The sequence below is a fragment of the Enhydra lutris genome, unplaced genomic scaffold (genome assembly GCF_002288905.1).
Source record: "Enhydra lutris kenyoni isolate GAN:26980312 unplaced genomic scaffold, ASM228890v2 scaffoldscaffold5, whole genome shotgun sequence".
Taxonomy (NCBI): Eukaryota; Metazoa; Chordata; class Mammalia; order Carnivora; family Mustelidae; genus Enhydra; species Enhydra lutris.
Window position 1 is genome coordinate 8,522,334 of NW_019154089.1, and position 16,915 is coordinate 8,539,248.

General features: G+C 40.1%; 1 protein-coding gene across 3 annotated transcripts in view; it reads left to right on the forward strand.

Annotated features, from left to right (window-relative positions):
- The first annotated feature begins 3,691 nt into the window (after positions 1–3,691).
- Positions 3,692–16,915, forward strand: part of LOC111140883 (folliculin interacting protein 1) — a 156,004-nt gene continuing 142,780 nt past the window's right edge. For all 3 annotated transcript variants that reach the window (XM_022493127.1, XM_022493128.1, XM_022493129.1), the window contains exon 1: positions 3,692–3,783. In XM_022493127.1, coding sequence (XP_022348835.1) covers positions 3,692–3,783 — 92 coding nt within the window. The remainder of the gene's footprint in view (positions 3,784–16,915) is intronic.

A 16,915-nucleotide genomic window follows, 5' to 3' on the forward strand; every position in this document is an offset into this window, starting at 1 on the left:
AATCTAACCTCTTTGTCATGATTTACAAGGTACCTACATAATGTGGTACATAATGCTCCCTATGTCTTTGTAACCACCTCTCAAACATCTCCTTCTTCCCAGAGTATACTCAGCTCTTCTGGCCTCTTTTTTCTTCTTCAAACAAGTCAAACCCATTTCTGCCTCAGAGCCTGTGTAATTTTTCTAATCTTTGCCAGAATGTTCTTTGTCACCTTTTTCCCACTGCTGGTTCCTTTTCATTGTTTAGACCTTAATTTAAATCCCACACCTTTGGAGAAGGCTGTCCTGACCACCCTGTGTAAATCTGGCCTTCTCCAGATGCTTGCTATCAACTATTTTGTTCCTAGCTCCTAGCATAGCTTGCAAACATCTTGTTTATTTTGCCTGTTCCCACTGAGAACTAAGTTCCCAAGAGTAGGGACTTCTGTGTTTAGCACTAATGTCCTCAGTTCCTACAGCAGAGTCTGAGACCTTAGAGACCTCAAGAAATATTTGGTTGAATAAATGAATGTTTAGGTTTTCTGATGTCTCAAACTACTGCCATTCCTTTATCATATAGCAGTAAACCTTCAATTGGTTTAAGAGTTTTTAAAACTGAGGTACTGGAGTGCCTGGGTGGCTCAGTTGGTTAAGTGTCTGCCTTTGACTCAGGTCATGATCTCAGTATCCCCAGAACAAGTCCCACATCAGGCTCTATGCTCAGCAGGGAGTCTGCTTCTCCCTCTCTGTCTGCCCCTCCCCCTGCTCACACACACTCTCTCTCTTGCTAACAAATAAATTAAAAATCTTAAGCAAAACAAAACAATAACAACAGAAAACCAGTGAGGTACCCTGAGTCCTTCAGGCAGTTTTGATGATCTAGATTCTGAATGTCTTGTTCTGTGACAGTGAAAACTTAACTTGTTTTAGGAAAATTTAGCACAATTGAGGCATGCTTATTAGCATGTGTTTGAGAGAGCAAGATTCCAATTTTATTGTCACCTTTCCCTGTATCTGTAACCAGAAGAGAGTGCCCTTGTCTTTTATATTATTGGAAATTATTTTCAATGTAGTCTGCATAATTAAGTAACTTGTCTTCTTTTATAACAAGCTTGTATCATATTAGTGCTTTCTTATTCTGTAATTTGAATATTACCCTGCAACATAAAGGAAATATGAATGATAGCTAGTTTTTCTGTACCTTTCAAACATAAGGCTAAATGAAACCATAGAAATGAAATTTTTATATGATTAGAGAATAGTAAAACAAAGTATCTCTTATGCAAGCAGTAATGTTCTTTCCCTTACTATTAATATCTATAATTATCCCATGAAGTAACTTTTTCCCAAGATGAAAGCATATAAGGTTATTGTTTTTAGAAACTTGCTTCTGAGGGGACAAGGAAACACTCTTCTCTGTGCCATCCATGAACCAGCCGTGAGTTCTCAGTGTCAAGGGTTCTGTATATACAGGCTTGAGACTGTTTCCACTTGAAATCATTTAGTGTAACTTGCTAGTATAAAGGCAAAATAAAACATTCCCAAATGATTAAGTGATTTATAGGATGTGCATATTCTCACTTTAAAACATTGCATTGACTTCATTTTTTGTTAACAAAAATTTTATTCCATGTTCACATCTTTTGGGGGTAGGTGGGTGGGAAATAGTTTGAACTGTGTAGATTCTCTTATATGTAGATTTTTACAGCTTGGTACTATAAATGTATTTCCGTTATGATTTTAGTATTTTCTTTTCACTAGCTTACTTTGTCATAAGAATACATTATGTAATACATGCTTATATAATACATGCTTTGTGTTAACTGTTTATGTTATCAATAAGGCTTCTGGTCAACTGTAGGCTTTAAGTAGTTAAATTTTGGGGGAGTCTAAGTTATACTTGGATTTTTGAGTTGCAGGGGTTGGGGCTCCTTGCCCCCACCTTGTCCAATGGTCAACTGTATACGTAATTCATTTTGCCTTATTAAAAATCTTTCTTTGTTTGGCGTCAGAATCAGAGGATTATCTTTACACAGAGCATAGTCCTGCTGTTTTGAATCTGTATTGCCCAGTAAGTTTTGGAGCTTGGGCAATGTGCAGTGAAGTTATGAATGAATCTTAACTTGAGAACCTCAAATGTCACCTTCTCACAGAGACCTTCCCCACTCCCTCATTTCATTGCTTAGCTCTCATTACCTTGTTTAGTTATTTATTATCTCCTTATATAGAAAGTTAGCTTTGTCTTTGTGTTTACTTTGGATCCCCAGTACCTGGACCAAGGGCACTTAAGCATTTGTGGAATTAATAAATTAATTTCTTAAGGCATGTGGGTGGCTCAGGTCCTGATCTCAGGGTCCTAGGATTAAGCCTCATTGGGCTCCCAGCTCAGCAGGGAGTCTGCTTCTCCCTCTCCCTTTGCCCCTCCTACCTACTGGTGCTCTCTTTCTCCTCTCAAATAAATAAATAAATACATATGGCCTAAACTCTAGCTGCAAATTAGTGGAAGTTGGTAGCCACGCAAGGAAAATACATTGATTTGTCTGCTTAATTAAATGAAATATTCAAAAGTCTTTTTTTTAAATCTATCCTTAAAACCACGTACCAGTTATTTCTTGACATCCATATTTACCAGAGAATTTTATCCTACAGTACAAAACTCCTTATTCTGGAGGGGAGTGGGTTAATAAATGGTGCTGAAAATTTGCAAGACCACTTTGATCTGAACCCTGATAAAATTTGGCGTCCTGGGTTTAAAAAGAGTGTAAGGTCATTTTTGAGCAATGTTCTTTCTTCCCCCCTTTGTAATGCACTTTTTCTCGTATCAAATCCATTTGTTTATAGTTCCACCGTGGAATTCTCCTCTCCCTACCTACCTAGGCGTTAAGATAGAGCTTAAATCCTATCGTTAGGGTAGTGAGAAACGCTGAAGGCGGCTGCCGGCCCGAAGTTCCTGGCCGAGGCCTTTTTCTGCTGGAGGTCAAAGCTGTGGCAAGTGTCTGGGCAGGGCTCTCCACCAGCCACGCGCCGCCAAGCTCTGAGCCCACACCCCTCGCGGCCCTGCACTGGCAGGCCTGTGGCCCCCGCAAAGTCCAGACTAGGTCGCGCGCCTTTTCTGCTCAGGGGTCCGCTGGACCGGTCGGGAGCGCGACGGAGGTGCGAAACCTCGGAGGCTGAGGAAAGGATGGCGGGCGAGGGTCGGCAGCCCTGGAGCTCTAAGCATCTCGGTCGTGGCTGCCGGAAGAGGAAGCTTTCTGCATCCCAAAGTACCGGGCGTTGTTCCCGCACCACCCCACCGTAGCCTCAGAGAGCAGCAGACAACGTCACGCACAACAACCCCGAGCTGCGCGCGTTCCCCCTATTCTTCCCCAGGCAGCTCTACTCCCCGCCCCTCCCCTCCTTTCCTTGCACACCACGCCCGGTGAGCAGCCACGTGAGGGAATTCTCTAGTCAACCTATGGGGGCCAGCTCCGCCCTACGCCTCCGCCTTACCCCCCCACCCCCGACCCCGGCTCCGCGCGGCGCCACGTGATGCGGCTCACCGCCAGCCAATGGACGCCGACCTTGCCTCGCGCCCCGCCCCGCGCGCCGTGGCCGTTTGAAGTGACTAATTTCTGTCATATGACTGAGGCGCTCATGGGGGTGGCGGGGCGGCTCTAGGAGCGGGGGCCTAGCGAGCGCCCTAAGGAACGACCCTGGTTTGGCCGTGGTCAGCATGGCTCCTACACTGTTCCAGAAGCTCTTCAGCAAGAGGAGCGGGCTGGGCGCGCCCGGTCGGGACGCGCGGGACCCAGATTGCGCGTTCAGGTAGGGCGCTGCGGGGTGGGGGGAGCCGAGCCGAGGGCCTTGTGGGCTCCGGGCTCCAGATGTGCAGGGGCCTTTGGCATTCCTGCCCGCGCGGCCGCGCCGCGCCGGGATTGGGACCTGGGCCCCGGTGGGGAGCGGCTGGGCAGCTGCGGTCCTGAGCTGGAGGTTGGAGGGAGGTCCTTTTCGGCCCACCACCCCCCATCCCAGCACTTGCCCCTTCCCCCTCCTCCTGGCCGGTTTGTTTACGTCCTGCCCCGCTGCCACACGCGGCTGTGCCTTCCCCACCGAGCGCCGCGGCCTGAGCGTAGGGGTCCACACTCCTTTCTGGCAGCGAGTAGAGTTGGGAGCGGGCTGGGCTGGACCTCAGCCGCAGTCCTCGGGGCCCAGAAATTATCCTCTCCTACCCGAGGCCAGTCGCTCTCTGGGTGCTTCATTCCAGCCTGCTTGCTGTTGTGGGGGAGAGCCTCCCGTTTTGTGCAACCTTCTGAGGGTAGAGGGCTGGAGGAACGAGTAGGCAAGGTGCCGTTCTTTCTAGTTTCTTGGAAACTAATATTGGAGGTGTGCAGTTACCGGAACGAGCGGTCTTATTGTTATCGAAGGAGAAAGGTGAAACCTAAGAGGTTATGGTTACTACTGACTAGACTGGAGCAGGAACGAATCAGAGGAAGGCACGGCGTTAGAATTGACCATAGAATCATCCTCTTACAACTGTTACCAGAAAGGTGTCTTTAAAAATTGAAAACGATAGCGAAATATTTTGTGGTAGTAAAGGCTTTATTAATTTTTGGTTGCAGTACCTGTTGCTGGTAGAAAAACTTACTAGAATTGTAAGACAGTGTCGTAGAATCATGAATTCAAGGTAAAATTGAATTCATGTGGTTTCGCCAAACCACATTTGAAGTAGAGATTATGTCTTTCACATAGCCTTCATACTTGTTGCGGAGTGGAAACTTGTTAAGTATAACTAGGCTAAATGTCACATATCACTCAAACCTGGTAGAACAGCAAAGAGCCCAGTTGTTCAGTAGTAGTAGGAAAAAAATGAGAGTCTGTTAAAACTGCAACAGGCAAAAGTTTGAAATGACTGTACCACACTGGTAACAGGTTTTCATGTTCTTAAAATTATTCACCCTCTCTTGGTAATGGGGGTCACATTACTAAACACTCAGTAATACGTGTGGAATTGTAGTACTAAATGGAAAGAACTAACTTTTAGAGGAAGAAAAACCACGATGTGAACATCTTGGAAAAGTGTTTAATGAAACAGTTTTCTAGATTTGGGTCTTTTCCACTGGGAAATAAATGTCAGGCCATACTCATCAAATGAATTTTTTAAAACACTTCTTTACTGATTTTCTTTTGAAAAACGAAAGTGTAGTCTGGATAATACTGCGTTGAGACATCCAGTAAATCAAGAGTCAGTACAAAGCAGGTTGAGGATATTAAAAAGGTGACACTTGATTAGGCTTTCTATTTCTGGGCAAAGATTGACTTTAGGGTACTCAAGTTTCCAAGGGTCTGAAGTCACATATATGAAAAAAAATTTTCATGTCTATTTTTAAAAAAGGTAAAGCCTACTATATAGTTGTGTAACACTACTTTAGAGTTGCCTAAGCACTTTCTCATTAGTTATCTCATGTGATATTTCACAACAACCTTGTGTGAGAGAGAAAGTATAGATAACTATATGATCCTTTTTCCAGTGGAAGTAAGAATTATGTATAAGCCCAGTAAGTGCAGTATGATTTAGAAGTGATTGCTTTAAAAAAATAAAATGTGCAAGTGTACGTGTGAGAAAATGAAAACTGGTTAGCATCACACAGGTGGTAACTTGAAGATCTAGGTAACCCAGGTAATTTTTTTCTTTTTTTAAGATTTTATTTGTCAGAGAGAGAGAGAGAGAGAGAGAGAACACAAGCAGGGGGAGTGGCAGGCAGAGGGAGAAGCAGGCTTCCTGCTGTACAAGCAGCCCAGTGCAGGACTAGATCCCAGAACCCTGGGATCATGGCCCGAGCTGAAGGCAGGTGTTCAACAAATTGAGCCACCTAGGCATCCTTGTAATTTTTTTAAACAACTTCATTGAGCTATAATTAACATAGAGTAAAATTAAGCCATTCTAAGTGCACAGTTCTTTGAATTTTGTTACATGTTTACAGTTTTGTACACCACCCCAGTGAAGTTTTAGAACACTTCCATCCCCCCAGAAGTTCCTTCATGACCCTTTGTAGTCAGTTCTTAACCCATCCTCATTCAGGGCAGTCAGTGATCTGCTCTAATGAGTGAAGTTTTGACTTTTCTAGAATTTCTTATAAATATGATCATGTTTATAGTCTTTTCTGTCTGGCTTATTTTAACTCATAGTGATGATTTTTGGGATTTATCTCAGTTGTACTTATCAGTTTCTTCAGTTTTATTGCTGAGTAGTATTCCATTGTATGGGTATACTACAATTTCTTTATCCATTTACTACCAATTGGCAGACCTTTGGGTTGTTCTCAGATTTGGTCTGTGAAGAACAATGCTGCTGTGAACATTTGTATGCAAATATTTATGCAGACATATGCTTTCATTTCTCTTGGATGGTTACCAAGGAGTGGGATTACTGGGTCATATGCTAAGTATATACTTCCAAAAAAATTGCCCAACTTTTCTTAGTTGTATTAGTTGTATCATGAGCAGTGTGTGAAGGTTATGATTGTTCCATGTCCTTCCCAATACCTGGTATCCGTTAGTCTATTTTTTTAATTAAGATTTTTTTGTATTGTGAAAAACACCTAACAATGTTTACCACGTTCACCATTTTTGAGACTTCTTGATTATAGCCATTCTCGTGGATGTTGTGGAATCTTGTTGATCTTGTGTGTGTGTTTTTAAGATTTATTTATTTATTTTAATTTTTTTTTAAATTTTTTATTCATTTGACAGAGAGAGAGAGAGAGAGAGAGATCACAAGTAGGCAGAGAGGCAGGCAGAGAGAGAGGGAAGCAGGCTCACCGCTGAGCAGAGAGCCCGATGCGGGGCTCGATCCCAGGACCCTGAGATCATGACCTGAGCCGAAGGCAGAGGCTTAACCCACTGAGCCACCCAGGAGCCCCTATTTATTTATTTTAGAGAGAAAGAGCCTGCACAAGCTGGGAGGGGCAGACGGAGAGAGAGAGAGAATCCCAAGCAGATTCTTTCCTGAGCACAGAGCCCAATATGGGGCTTGATCTCAGGACACCAAGATCTGGACCTGAGCCGAAACCAAGAGTCCATTGCTTAACCCACTGAGCTACCCAGGCACACCCCTTATTGTGGTTTTAATTTGCATTTCCCTAATAACAAATGATGTAACTCAGGTTTTAGAGTAGATTAAAATTTCATTCCAGTATACCATGCTTTCCTTTCTAGAAACTTTTTTTGGTTTTGTTTTGTATACTTAGTTTAAGTTGGTGAATCTGACTTGGACACAGCCTTTGGCACTAACCAATAGCTCAGCATCCAAGAGTCTGTTCCTAGAGTTAGCAACATACAAGGCCCGGTGGTAAAAAGTTACAGTAGGGCTCTGAGATAGGAGAGACTTTTGATATGAATGAAGCTTTAGCCTTGAAATAGTCTTTCATGGTCACCCCATTGGAAAAGGTGGTCAGGGTTCACCCCCTTCCCTTCAGTTTTCACTTTTAAAAAAGATCATTACCATATTGATTTCTGTGTGCTTGTCTTATCTAAGCTTCTTGAGCTGACAGGAGTGTGAAGGATATCACAGGGATGTTATTTCAGTAATTTATAGAATTAAAACAGTAACTTGCTTTCATATTTTTGAGGATTTGGGAAAGAAGGTGGTTTCTAGGAGAACATACTGTTTGACATTTTTTCCATCAGGCCACTTTGTAGTGGAAGAAAGAATTAACTGTAAGTCCAGTAACTACAGTACATATAAAATGATTGCTTCAAAAATAAAATTCTTTGAAAAATGTCTAATTTGGTGAAGAAGTTTGTTTCAGAATTAAATGTCTGTAGGACATAATTCATGTTTTGTTAAAAAAATTGCTGTATTTTTGTTCTGTTCATAATGCATGAGCATTTGCTTTTACTGTCTATACCAGAAATTCTTATATTGTTGTAACAATCTCTTAATTGTTCTTTTTTCCATCACTCTTGTTGTGCTCCAAAGTATTCTCAACACTTTATCCTTTAAAGAATGCAAATTCTTTTTTTTTTTTTTTAATTTATTTATTTGACAGAGATCACAAGTAGACAGAGAGGCAGGCAGAGAGAGAGAGAGAGAGAGAGGGAAGCAGGCTCCCCGCTGAGCAGAGAGCCCAATGCGGGACTCGATCCCAGGACCCTGAGATCACGACCCGAGCCGAAGGCAGCGGCTCAACCCACTGAGCCACCCAGGCGCCCCTAAAGAATGCAAATTCTGATTATGATCAGCCTGCAAAATGGTATAGAATTTAATATCTGCATTACAAAGTTATTTTAAGGATTCAAAGAGATAAGTCATGTTAAGTACTTAATGCAGTGCTTAGCACATGACATTCAGGAACCAGAAGTTATAAGTATGATGATTCTATGCTTATGTGTAAAACCATTCAGTTTAGGCCCAAACTCCTTAAAGTGGCCCGTATTGTGTGGCTTTTGCACAGTCTGTAGCCTTGATTTTTTTTTTTCCTAATTAACTTAAGGTTTTTAAAAACTAAGCCATCATTCTATTATTATGCTTAACAGAAATTCCCTTAATATGATCTATTCTTAGATTATATTAATATTTTCTCAGTTGTTTCAAGATGTCTTTTTATAGTGGATTTGTTTGACTTAGAATCTTTTTTTGGGGGGGTGGTGGAGAGGGAGGTCGGGGAGGAGAGAAGGGGAAAGGAGCAGAGGGAGAGAGAGAATCTTAAGCAGGCTCCATGCCCAGCATGGAGCCCAACAGGGTCTCCATCTCATGACCCTGAGATATGACCTGAGTTGAAATCAAGAGTCAGATGCTTAACCCCGTCAGCTATCCACAGGCGCCCCTGTTAATTCAAGAATCTTTAGAGTCTGCATATTACATTTGCAGTTATGTTGCTTAAGTAATTTTTTTCTATAACGGCCTCCCCCACCTTTTAAAATATGATTTCATATTGAAACTGGGTTATTTTTCTTAAAAGTTTCCCACATTCTTTATATGGCTCTTTGCTTCCTTATGGTTTACTCTAATTCAGTGCTTTCCAGCATTCTGTGTTTTAACAAAGCCTCATTTAGGTTATTCTGATGCTCAAGTTTGAGAACCACTGCTATAACTTACTTTCTATATCTAGAAAGCTGGTAGATATTTTATTAGATTCAGGTTCATTTTTTTTTTTAAATAAAAATATCCCATAGATGTTTGTTGTGAATTTCCTACCCATTAGAGTTACATGGTGTCTAGTTGTTCTCCCTTTAGTGATGCTAAGTTTGGTGAGTTGTTGTTATCAACCTTGTTCTTACATTTTAAGATTCCCCTTTCCCTAATTGTTTTAGCATCTTTTGTTGATTATTTTCTGAATCCATTATCTTATCAGGGGTTATAAAATGGTGATACCCTGATTGTTTAATTCCTCCTGCATTTATTTCCTAGAAGAAATTTCTCTTACCACCTGTTTGGCTACTCTTTGCTCCAGGAAAGGTAGCATATAAGTTTGATAGTTTCCCTTTGTAATGTGTCAGAATAATTTATAATGAGTTGTTTAGTGAAGGTTTTCACTTTGTCATTTTTTGGTATCATCACAAGCTTGGGTTTTAATCTATTATAGTCGAATTGTCCCATATTTGGCCAGTAGGAGACTTTTAAAGTTGATTTCTGTGCCCTTGTGACATGATCTCTTTAATCTTTGGTAACTTGTGCTTTCTTTTGGCCTTTTATTAATCCCTTCTCCCTGTTCTAGGATTTTATCACTCTGAACGTGTTTTAGATTCAGTGATATTCCATCCCTGTTCTTGGCATAGTCTTCTGTTCTTTTTTTGTTTGGCTTTTTGTAGTGATCATCTGGAGTTAACCTAGGTATCCTTCCTCCAGGAAACCTTTTCTTATTTCTCCCAGAGTGAGTTAGGTTTCACTGATATTTTCTTCCATAGTTTTTGCATTTCCTTCTGTGACATCTATTGCAGTTGTCATTGTCCATATCTCTTTTCTTTGTTTGCTTGAGTTCTAGTCAACTTCAAGGTAGATTTTGAAGTTAGAACCCAGTAGATTGACCTCTTGGATTGTTTGTGGGGAACAGATACCTAGGTTTTTGACTGGAACCCCTAAATAGATGCAGTTTTCTGAGGGAGAGAATGTAAAACTGTGGAAGTATGACTTGACTAGCCTATCACAAGTAGCAGCCTTCTTCTCTATTCTTTATCACACACATTTTGTACTCTTCATAGCTTATTTTATAACGTACCATCTGTCTTACCCAAGTACACATTGTTGTGCCAGTATACAGCACAGTGCCTGAACATATGCTCAGTAAATATTTATAGAATGGACGTATGAAATAATTTCAAGGGCAGAGGGAGAGAGTCAAAAGTTCTCTTTTGGACATTTGTTTTAGTTTTACTTGCTAGAGAGAGATACCCGCTTAGAGATGTCCTGTTGACAGTAATAAAGTAAATGTGGAGTTCACACCAGAGGTTGGTTCACAGGAAAATTGGGACTGGAGATAGATTATGGTCACTATTAAGACTAAGGGAATGGATGAGATCATCTAGGTAAAGGTGTAACTAGAGTATTGGAAAGAGCAGGGCTTTGCTCTGAGGAAATTTAAAATGTACAGGTGTAGGAGAGGAAAGTCTACAGAGAAGAAAATGGCAAGAGAAACATTGGGAAAGCCAGGGTTGTGTGGTGTTAGGACAGCTCCAAAGGGAAAGTGTTTAAAAAATGATAATGTGATGTACTGTTTTCTGTATGCTGATTGCTGACAGGTCTTATGAGATGACAACCAGAAAAGTATCTATTGATCTGTGGAGTTGGAGGTAACTGGTGACCATTTTTTTTTTTTTTTTTTTTTTTTTGAGATGGGCATGTTTGGAGGAGAAAGTGAGATAGATGAAGATAGATGTGGAGTAAATGAGAGGTGAGAAATGGCTTCACTGCTACAGCTTTTTTTTTTTAAGGAGAAAGTCTGTAGTACTGTGTTATTTTTCACTTTCAGTATCTGATTTTATGTCACATTTTTTTTTTTAAAGATTTTCTTTATGTATTTGACAGAGAGAGATCACAAGCAGGCAGAGAGGCAGGCAGAGAGAGAGGAGGAAGCAGGCTCCCTGCTGAGCAGAGAGCCCGATGCGGGGCTCGATCCCAGGACCCTGAGATCATGACCTGAGCCGAAGGCAGCGGCTTAACCCACTGAGCCACCCAGGCGCCCTTTATGTCACATTTTAAGCAAGCTTCGGAAGTTGGTTTTTTTTTTTTTTTTTTAAGATTTATTTATTTGAGCGAGAGCATGCACAAGTGGGGGAGCAGCAGGCAGAGGAATCGGGAGAAACGGGTTTCCCACTGAGCAAGGAACCCTCCGTGTGGCTTGATCCCAGGACCCTGGGATCATGACCTTATGCCCAAGGCAGATCCTTAACTGACTGAGCCACCTAGGTGCCCCTGAAATTCTTTTCTTTCTTAAAGATTTAATCTGTTTACTTTGAGAGTGAGTGAGAGGAAGAAAGCACTGAGTGTGAGTGCAGGTTGGGAAGGGGCAGAGGCAGCTGGGGAGAGACCGTCCCAACCACACTCCAGGTTGAGCCTGGAGCCCATTGTGGGGCTCAGTCCCCTGACCCTGAGATCGTAACTTGTACTGAAATCAGGTCAGATGCTTAACCAACTGGACCACCCAGGGGCCTCAAGCTTCTGAAGTTCTTAAGCTGGCTATTTAATATTGTTAATATTTGTAAGAATTGTATCTCAGAAATTTTGCTTTATCAATGTCATTTTTAAAGATCTCCTGCATTCACAAGGTCTTTTGTTACTTAAAAAATACCACCTTTCCATAAATTGTATCTTTTAATGCTGTATTAGAAATGGTAAGCTTTTAATAAAGCTTTAAGCTTTTATTTATTTATTTGACAGAGCACAAGCAGGCAGGTGGCAGGGAGAGGGAGAAGCAGGCTCCCTGCTGAGCAAGAAGCTCCATGTGGGGCTCAGTCCCAGGACCCTGGGATCATGAGCTGAAGGCAGATCTTTAACCGACTGAGCCATCTAGGTGCCCTGAAAGTTTTAATATTCTTTACAGAGAATCCTGTGGGATCATATCTTTCTTATTAATGTGGGAAGCTGAGAATTGTAAGTAATTACATATTCTTATTAATGTGGGAAGCTGAGAATTGTAAGTAATTACATATTAATCCTCTTTGGTAGCAGTGTTTGGTCCTTAAGAGTCTAACTTTCCAGTAAGAAATACAAATATATTTTATTGTTAATATGTGTTGTTTTTTTGTTTAAGTGGTAGTATTAGATTTGTTTTTCAGAACCATGTTTATTGAAGGAAAACAGGTAACTAAAAAATACAGCTTCAGTATTCAGTTTATAAAACTTGGACCTCAAAGGGACAGTTTAAGATAGAGGTATAGGAAGATCCTGAACTCGCCTTCTCTCATGGACACAACACATCTGCAGCTACATTTGGAATAATTTCCTCTGAAAAAGGTCTGAAAACTACATGAACAGTTCCTCCACAGCAAAGGATAAAAGGACCACGCCGAGATGAGAGGCAGGGCTACACTATTGCCAAAAACTGCACCCTCTGTACGATGACCCCAAATCAGGAGGGATCTTAAAAATCTTTTCCTTGAGGAGCAAGGAGGAGCAATCTTTTCCCCTGAGGTGGGATCTTTCCCTTGTGCCAACCCTTGGATCCTGCACCATTGAAACAAGCCCCCCAAATGTAAGACCAGTGGGGATTATGTCTAGGAGAACTGAAGAACTATAGGGAATGGAGAAGGAGAACCCTGCTCTTAAAGGGCTTGTGTGCAGACCACTTGCCCCAGGACCCAGCAAAAATGAGCATACTGAAAAGTGCCTAGACTATTATGTGAAGGAGAAAGTTTTAATCTTTAATCTTAAAAGGACTGCCAGAAAGGCAGGAACCTGTTCAGACTCTCTCTGGGAACAGAATTGCTGGTAGGTACTACTTTTGTCATCTCATTCTCCCTTGCTCATGCTAGCTTTGGTAGGCCCCATTTTGGCAGTCTCCTTCTTAACCTGCTAGCGTAGGTAGGTGCACCCCACCGCCATGTGCCATGTTATAGCCAGCCTGCAAGCATCTCATACACCTTTGAGCTCCGGTTGCACTACAACTGATTGGGCAAGTTCTCTGCCTCTCTGTGCCATAGTCAGCTGGGCAATTTGTTTCTCAGTCCCCACACTGCAGCTTTATAGCTGGTAGTTATGCTCAGTCCACATGGGGGACGCCCTTTGAATGCCTAGTTCTGATTTCTGGGTGGGATGGAGATTGCACTTTTGAGCCCCACAGGTTATTTCCTGCAAAAGGCCACTCTTGGCAAGACTGTGAGAGGTAGCTGTTACACTGAATACAAAGAATAAACCGAGAGAACCAGGTAAAATGATTAGACAGAGAAATATGTTCTAATCAAAAGAACAAGACAGAACTTCAGAAAACGACTTCACTGGGCTCCATTGCTGTGCATGGAGCCTACTTAAAAAGAAAAAAGAAAAGACTTCACTGAAATGTAGATAAGCAAACTACCTGATAAAGGATTCAAAGTAATAGTTCTAAATATGCTTACTGAGTTTAGGAGGGAAATGGATGAACACAGTGAGAACTTCAAAAAATGTAGGATATATAAGAAAGTAGCAAATAGAAGTCACAGAGTTGAAGAATACAGTAACTGCACTGGAAAATATATTAGGATTTCAACAGCAGACTGGATGAAGCAGAAGAATGGATTAGTGAACTGGAAGACGAAGCAATGAGACTCACTCAGACAGCTGCAAAAAAGAATTTTAAAAAGTAAAGATACCTTAAGGGACCTTTGTGTCATTATAAAGGTCCTAGAAAGAGAGGGAGAGAAAGGGGCAAAAAATTTATTTGAAGAAATAATGGTGAAAACTTCCTCTGTATGGGGAGGTAAATAAGCATGCAGGTCCAGGAATCCTAGAGAGTTCCAAATAAGATAAAGAGATCTACCAGGATCTCAAATAAGATAAAGAGAATACACCAGGATGTATTATAATTAAAATGTCAAAAGTTAAAGAGATACTTAAAACCATCAAGAGAAAACAGCACTTTATATACAAGGGAAACCCCATAACACTATTAGCAGATTTTTCAGCAGAAACTTTCCAGGTCATAAGAGAGTGGTGTGATATATTCAAAGTACTGAAAGGAAAAAACTTGCAACCAAGAATACTGTACCTGGCAAAGTTATCTTTTAGAGTAGTAATTTTTCAGTTAAGCAAAAGCTAATGGAGTTCGTCACAACTAAATCAGCTTTACAAGACATATTGAAGGAATTTCTTTAAGCTCACAGTAAATGGCACTAATTAATGGTTAAAAAAAAACATAGTAAAATAAAAATCTTACTGGAAAAGGTAAATATACAATAAAGGTGATGGTTTAATCACTTATAAAACTAGTATGAAGGTCAAGAGACAAAACTAAAACTATAATAACTTACTAAGGGATATATAAAATAAAAATATATAAACTATAGAATCAAAAACAAAACATTGTGGGGTGAATAAAGATGTACAGTTTTGGAATATATTCAAGTGTGTTGCTGTCAACTTAAAATAGACTTAAAGTCAGAGGATGTTATATGTGAACTTCATGGTAACCACAAAGCAAAAATTTATAGTAAATATACAAAAGAAAATGAAAAAGGAATCTAAACATGACACTGAGAAAGTTATATGAAGAATGTTAACACAAGTGAAGAAAAAAAGAAAGGAACAGAGAGGAACTACAAAACCAGCCAGAAAACAATTAATAAAATGGCAATAAGCACACACCTATCAGTAATTTTTTTTAAAGTAAATGAACTGATTCTCCAGTCAGAACACATAGAGTGGCTGAATGGATTAAAAAAAAAGACTTAAGCTGTATGCTGGCTATAAGAGACTTACTTCAGAATAAGGACACACACAGACTGAGAGTAGAGGGTTGGAAAAAGATACTCCATGCAAATGGAAATGAAAAGAAAGTTGATGTAGATGTACTCCTATCAGATACAAAATGGACTTTAAAACAAGAATGTAATGAAAGAAAAGGGCAATACACAATAAAGTGGTCAATTTATGAAGAAGATAGAGCATTTATAATATATATGCACTCAGCTTAGAAACACTAAAATATATAAAGCAAATATTGAGAGACCTAATGAGAGAATTTAACAGCACATTAACAATAGAGGATGTTAATACCCCACTCTTATCAATGGATAGATTAGACAGAATTGGTAAGGAAACATTGGTCTTGAATGATACATTAGACAGATGGACTTAATATATATGTATACATATATATATATATATACACATATATAGATAATATATATAGAAATATAGAGAACATGTCATTCAAAAGTAGCAGAATACATGTTCTTCTCAAGTCTACATGAAACATTATCCAGGGTAGATTACAATATGCCACAAAACACCTTTCAGTAAGTTCAAGAAGATCGAAAGCATATCAAGCATTTTTTCAACCATAGTGATATAAAACCAGAAATCAATTATAAGTAGGAAAATGGAAAAACCACAAAATTGTGGAGGTTAGAGAACATACCGCTGAACAGCCAGTTGGTCATTGAGGACATCAAAGAAGAAATAAAAGTATATCTAGAAACAAATGAAAACAGAAATGTGACATAACCACAAATACGTCATACCAAAATGTTTGGGATGCAGCAAAAGTGGTTATAGAAGGGAAGTTCATAGTAATATAGGCCTACCTCAAGAAACATGAAAAATTTCATGAACAATCTAACTTTATGCCTAAATAAAGTAGGGGGAAAAGAACAGGGGATACCCAGGTTAGTGGAAGGAAGGAAATAATATAGATCTGAGTGGAAATCAGTGAAATAGAGGCAAAAAGACAGAAAAAAATCAGTGATACTAAGAGCTGGTTCTTTGGAAAGAAAAAAATGAGAAATCTTTAGCTAGACTAAGAAAAAGAGAGGGCTCACATGAATAAAATCAGAAATGAAAGAAGTTACAACTGATAACTACAGATGATAAAAAAATCACAAAAGACTACTATGAACAGTTATATACCAATAAATTGAACAACCTACAAGTGGATAAATTCCTAAAAGTGTACAATCTTCCAAAACTGATTCAAGAAGAAATAGAAAATCTGAATAAACTAGTAAGGACATTGAATCAGTTATCAAAAACCTCCCAACAGACAAAAGTCTAGGAACAGATGTTTTCATTGGTGAATTCTACCCATCATTTTAAGTTTTAACATCTGTTCTTCTCAAATGATTCCAAAAACATTGAAGTGGAGGGAATGCTTCCAAACATGTTTAATGAAGTAGCATCACCCTTATACCAAACCAGTGTTGGTGAGGATGTGGCGAAAAGGGAAGCCTTGTACATTGGTGGGAATGTAAATTGGTACAACCACTCAGGAAAACAGTATGGAGGTTTCTCAAAAGATTAAAAACCGAGCTGCCAGTAGATCCAGCAGTTTCATTTCTGGGTATCTGAAGAAAATAAAAACACTAATTTGAAAAGATTTGTGCACCCCTGTTTAAAATTTGCAGCATTACTTGTAATAGTGAAGGTGTGGAAACAAGTAGTGTCTATCAGTAGATGAATAGATAAAGAAATGGGTATGTGTGTGTGCATGCACGTGTGGCATGCACATGCATATTCATGTCCAGTGGACTCTTCAGCCATAAAAAATAATGCAGTCTTGCTATTTGTAGGAACACTGATGGACCTGGAGGGTATACTGCTAAGTGAAATAAGTCAGATAGGGAAAGACAAATACTGCATGGTTTCATTTGTAAGTGGAATCTAAAAAACAAACATGAACCAAACCAAACCAAACTCTGACTCATAGATACAGCGAACAGAGTGGTGGTTGCAAGGGGAAGGGGTTGGGAGGGCTGGGCAAAATGTGTGAAGAGGGTCAAGAGGTATAAACTTCCAGTTGTAAAATAAGTAATGGGTATGTTATGTACA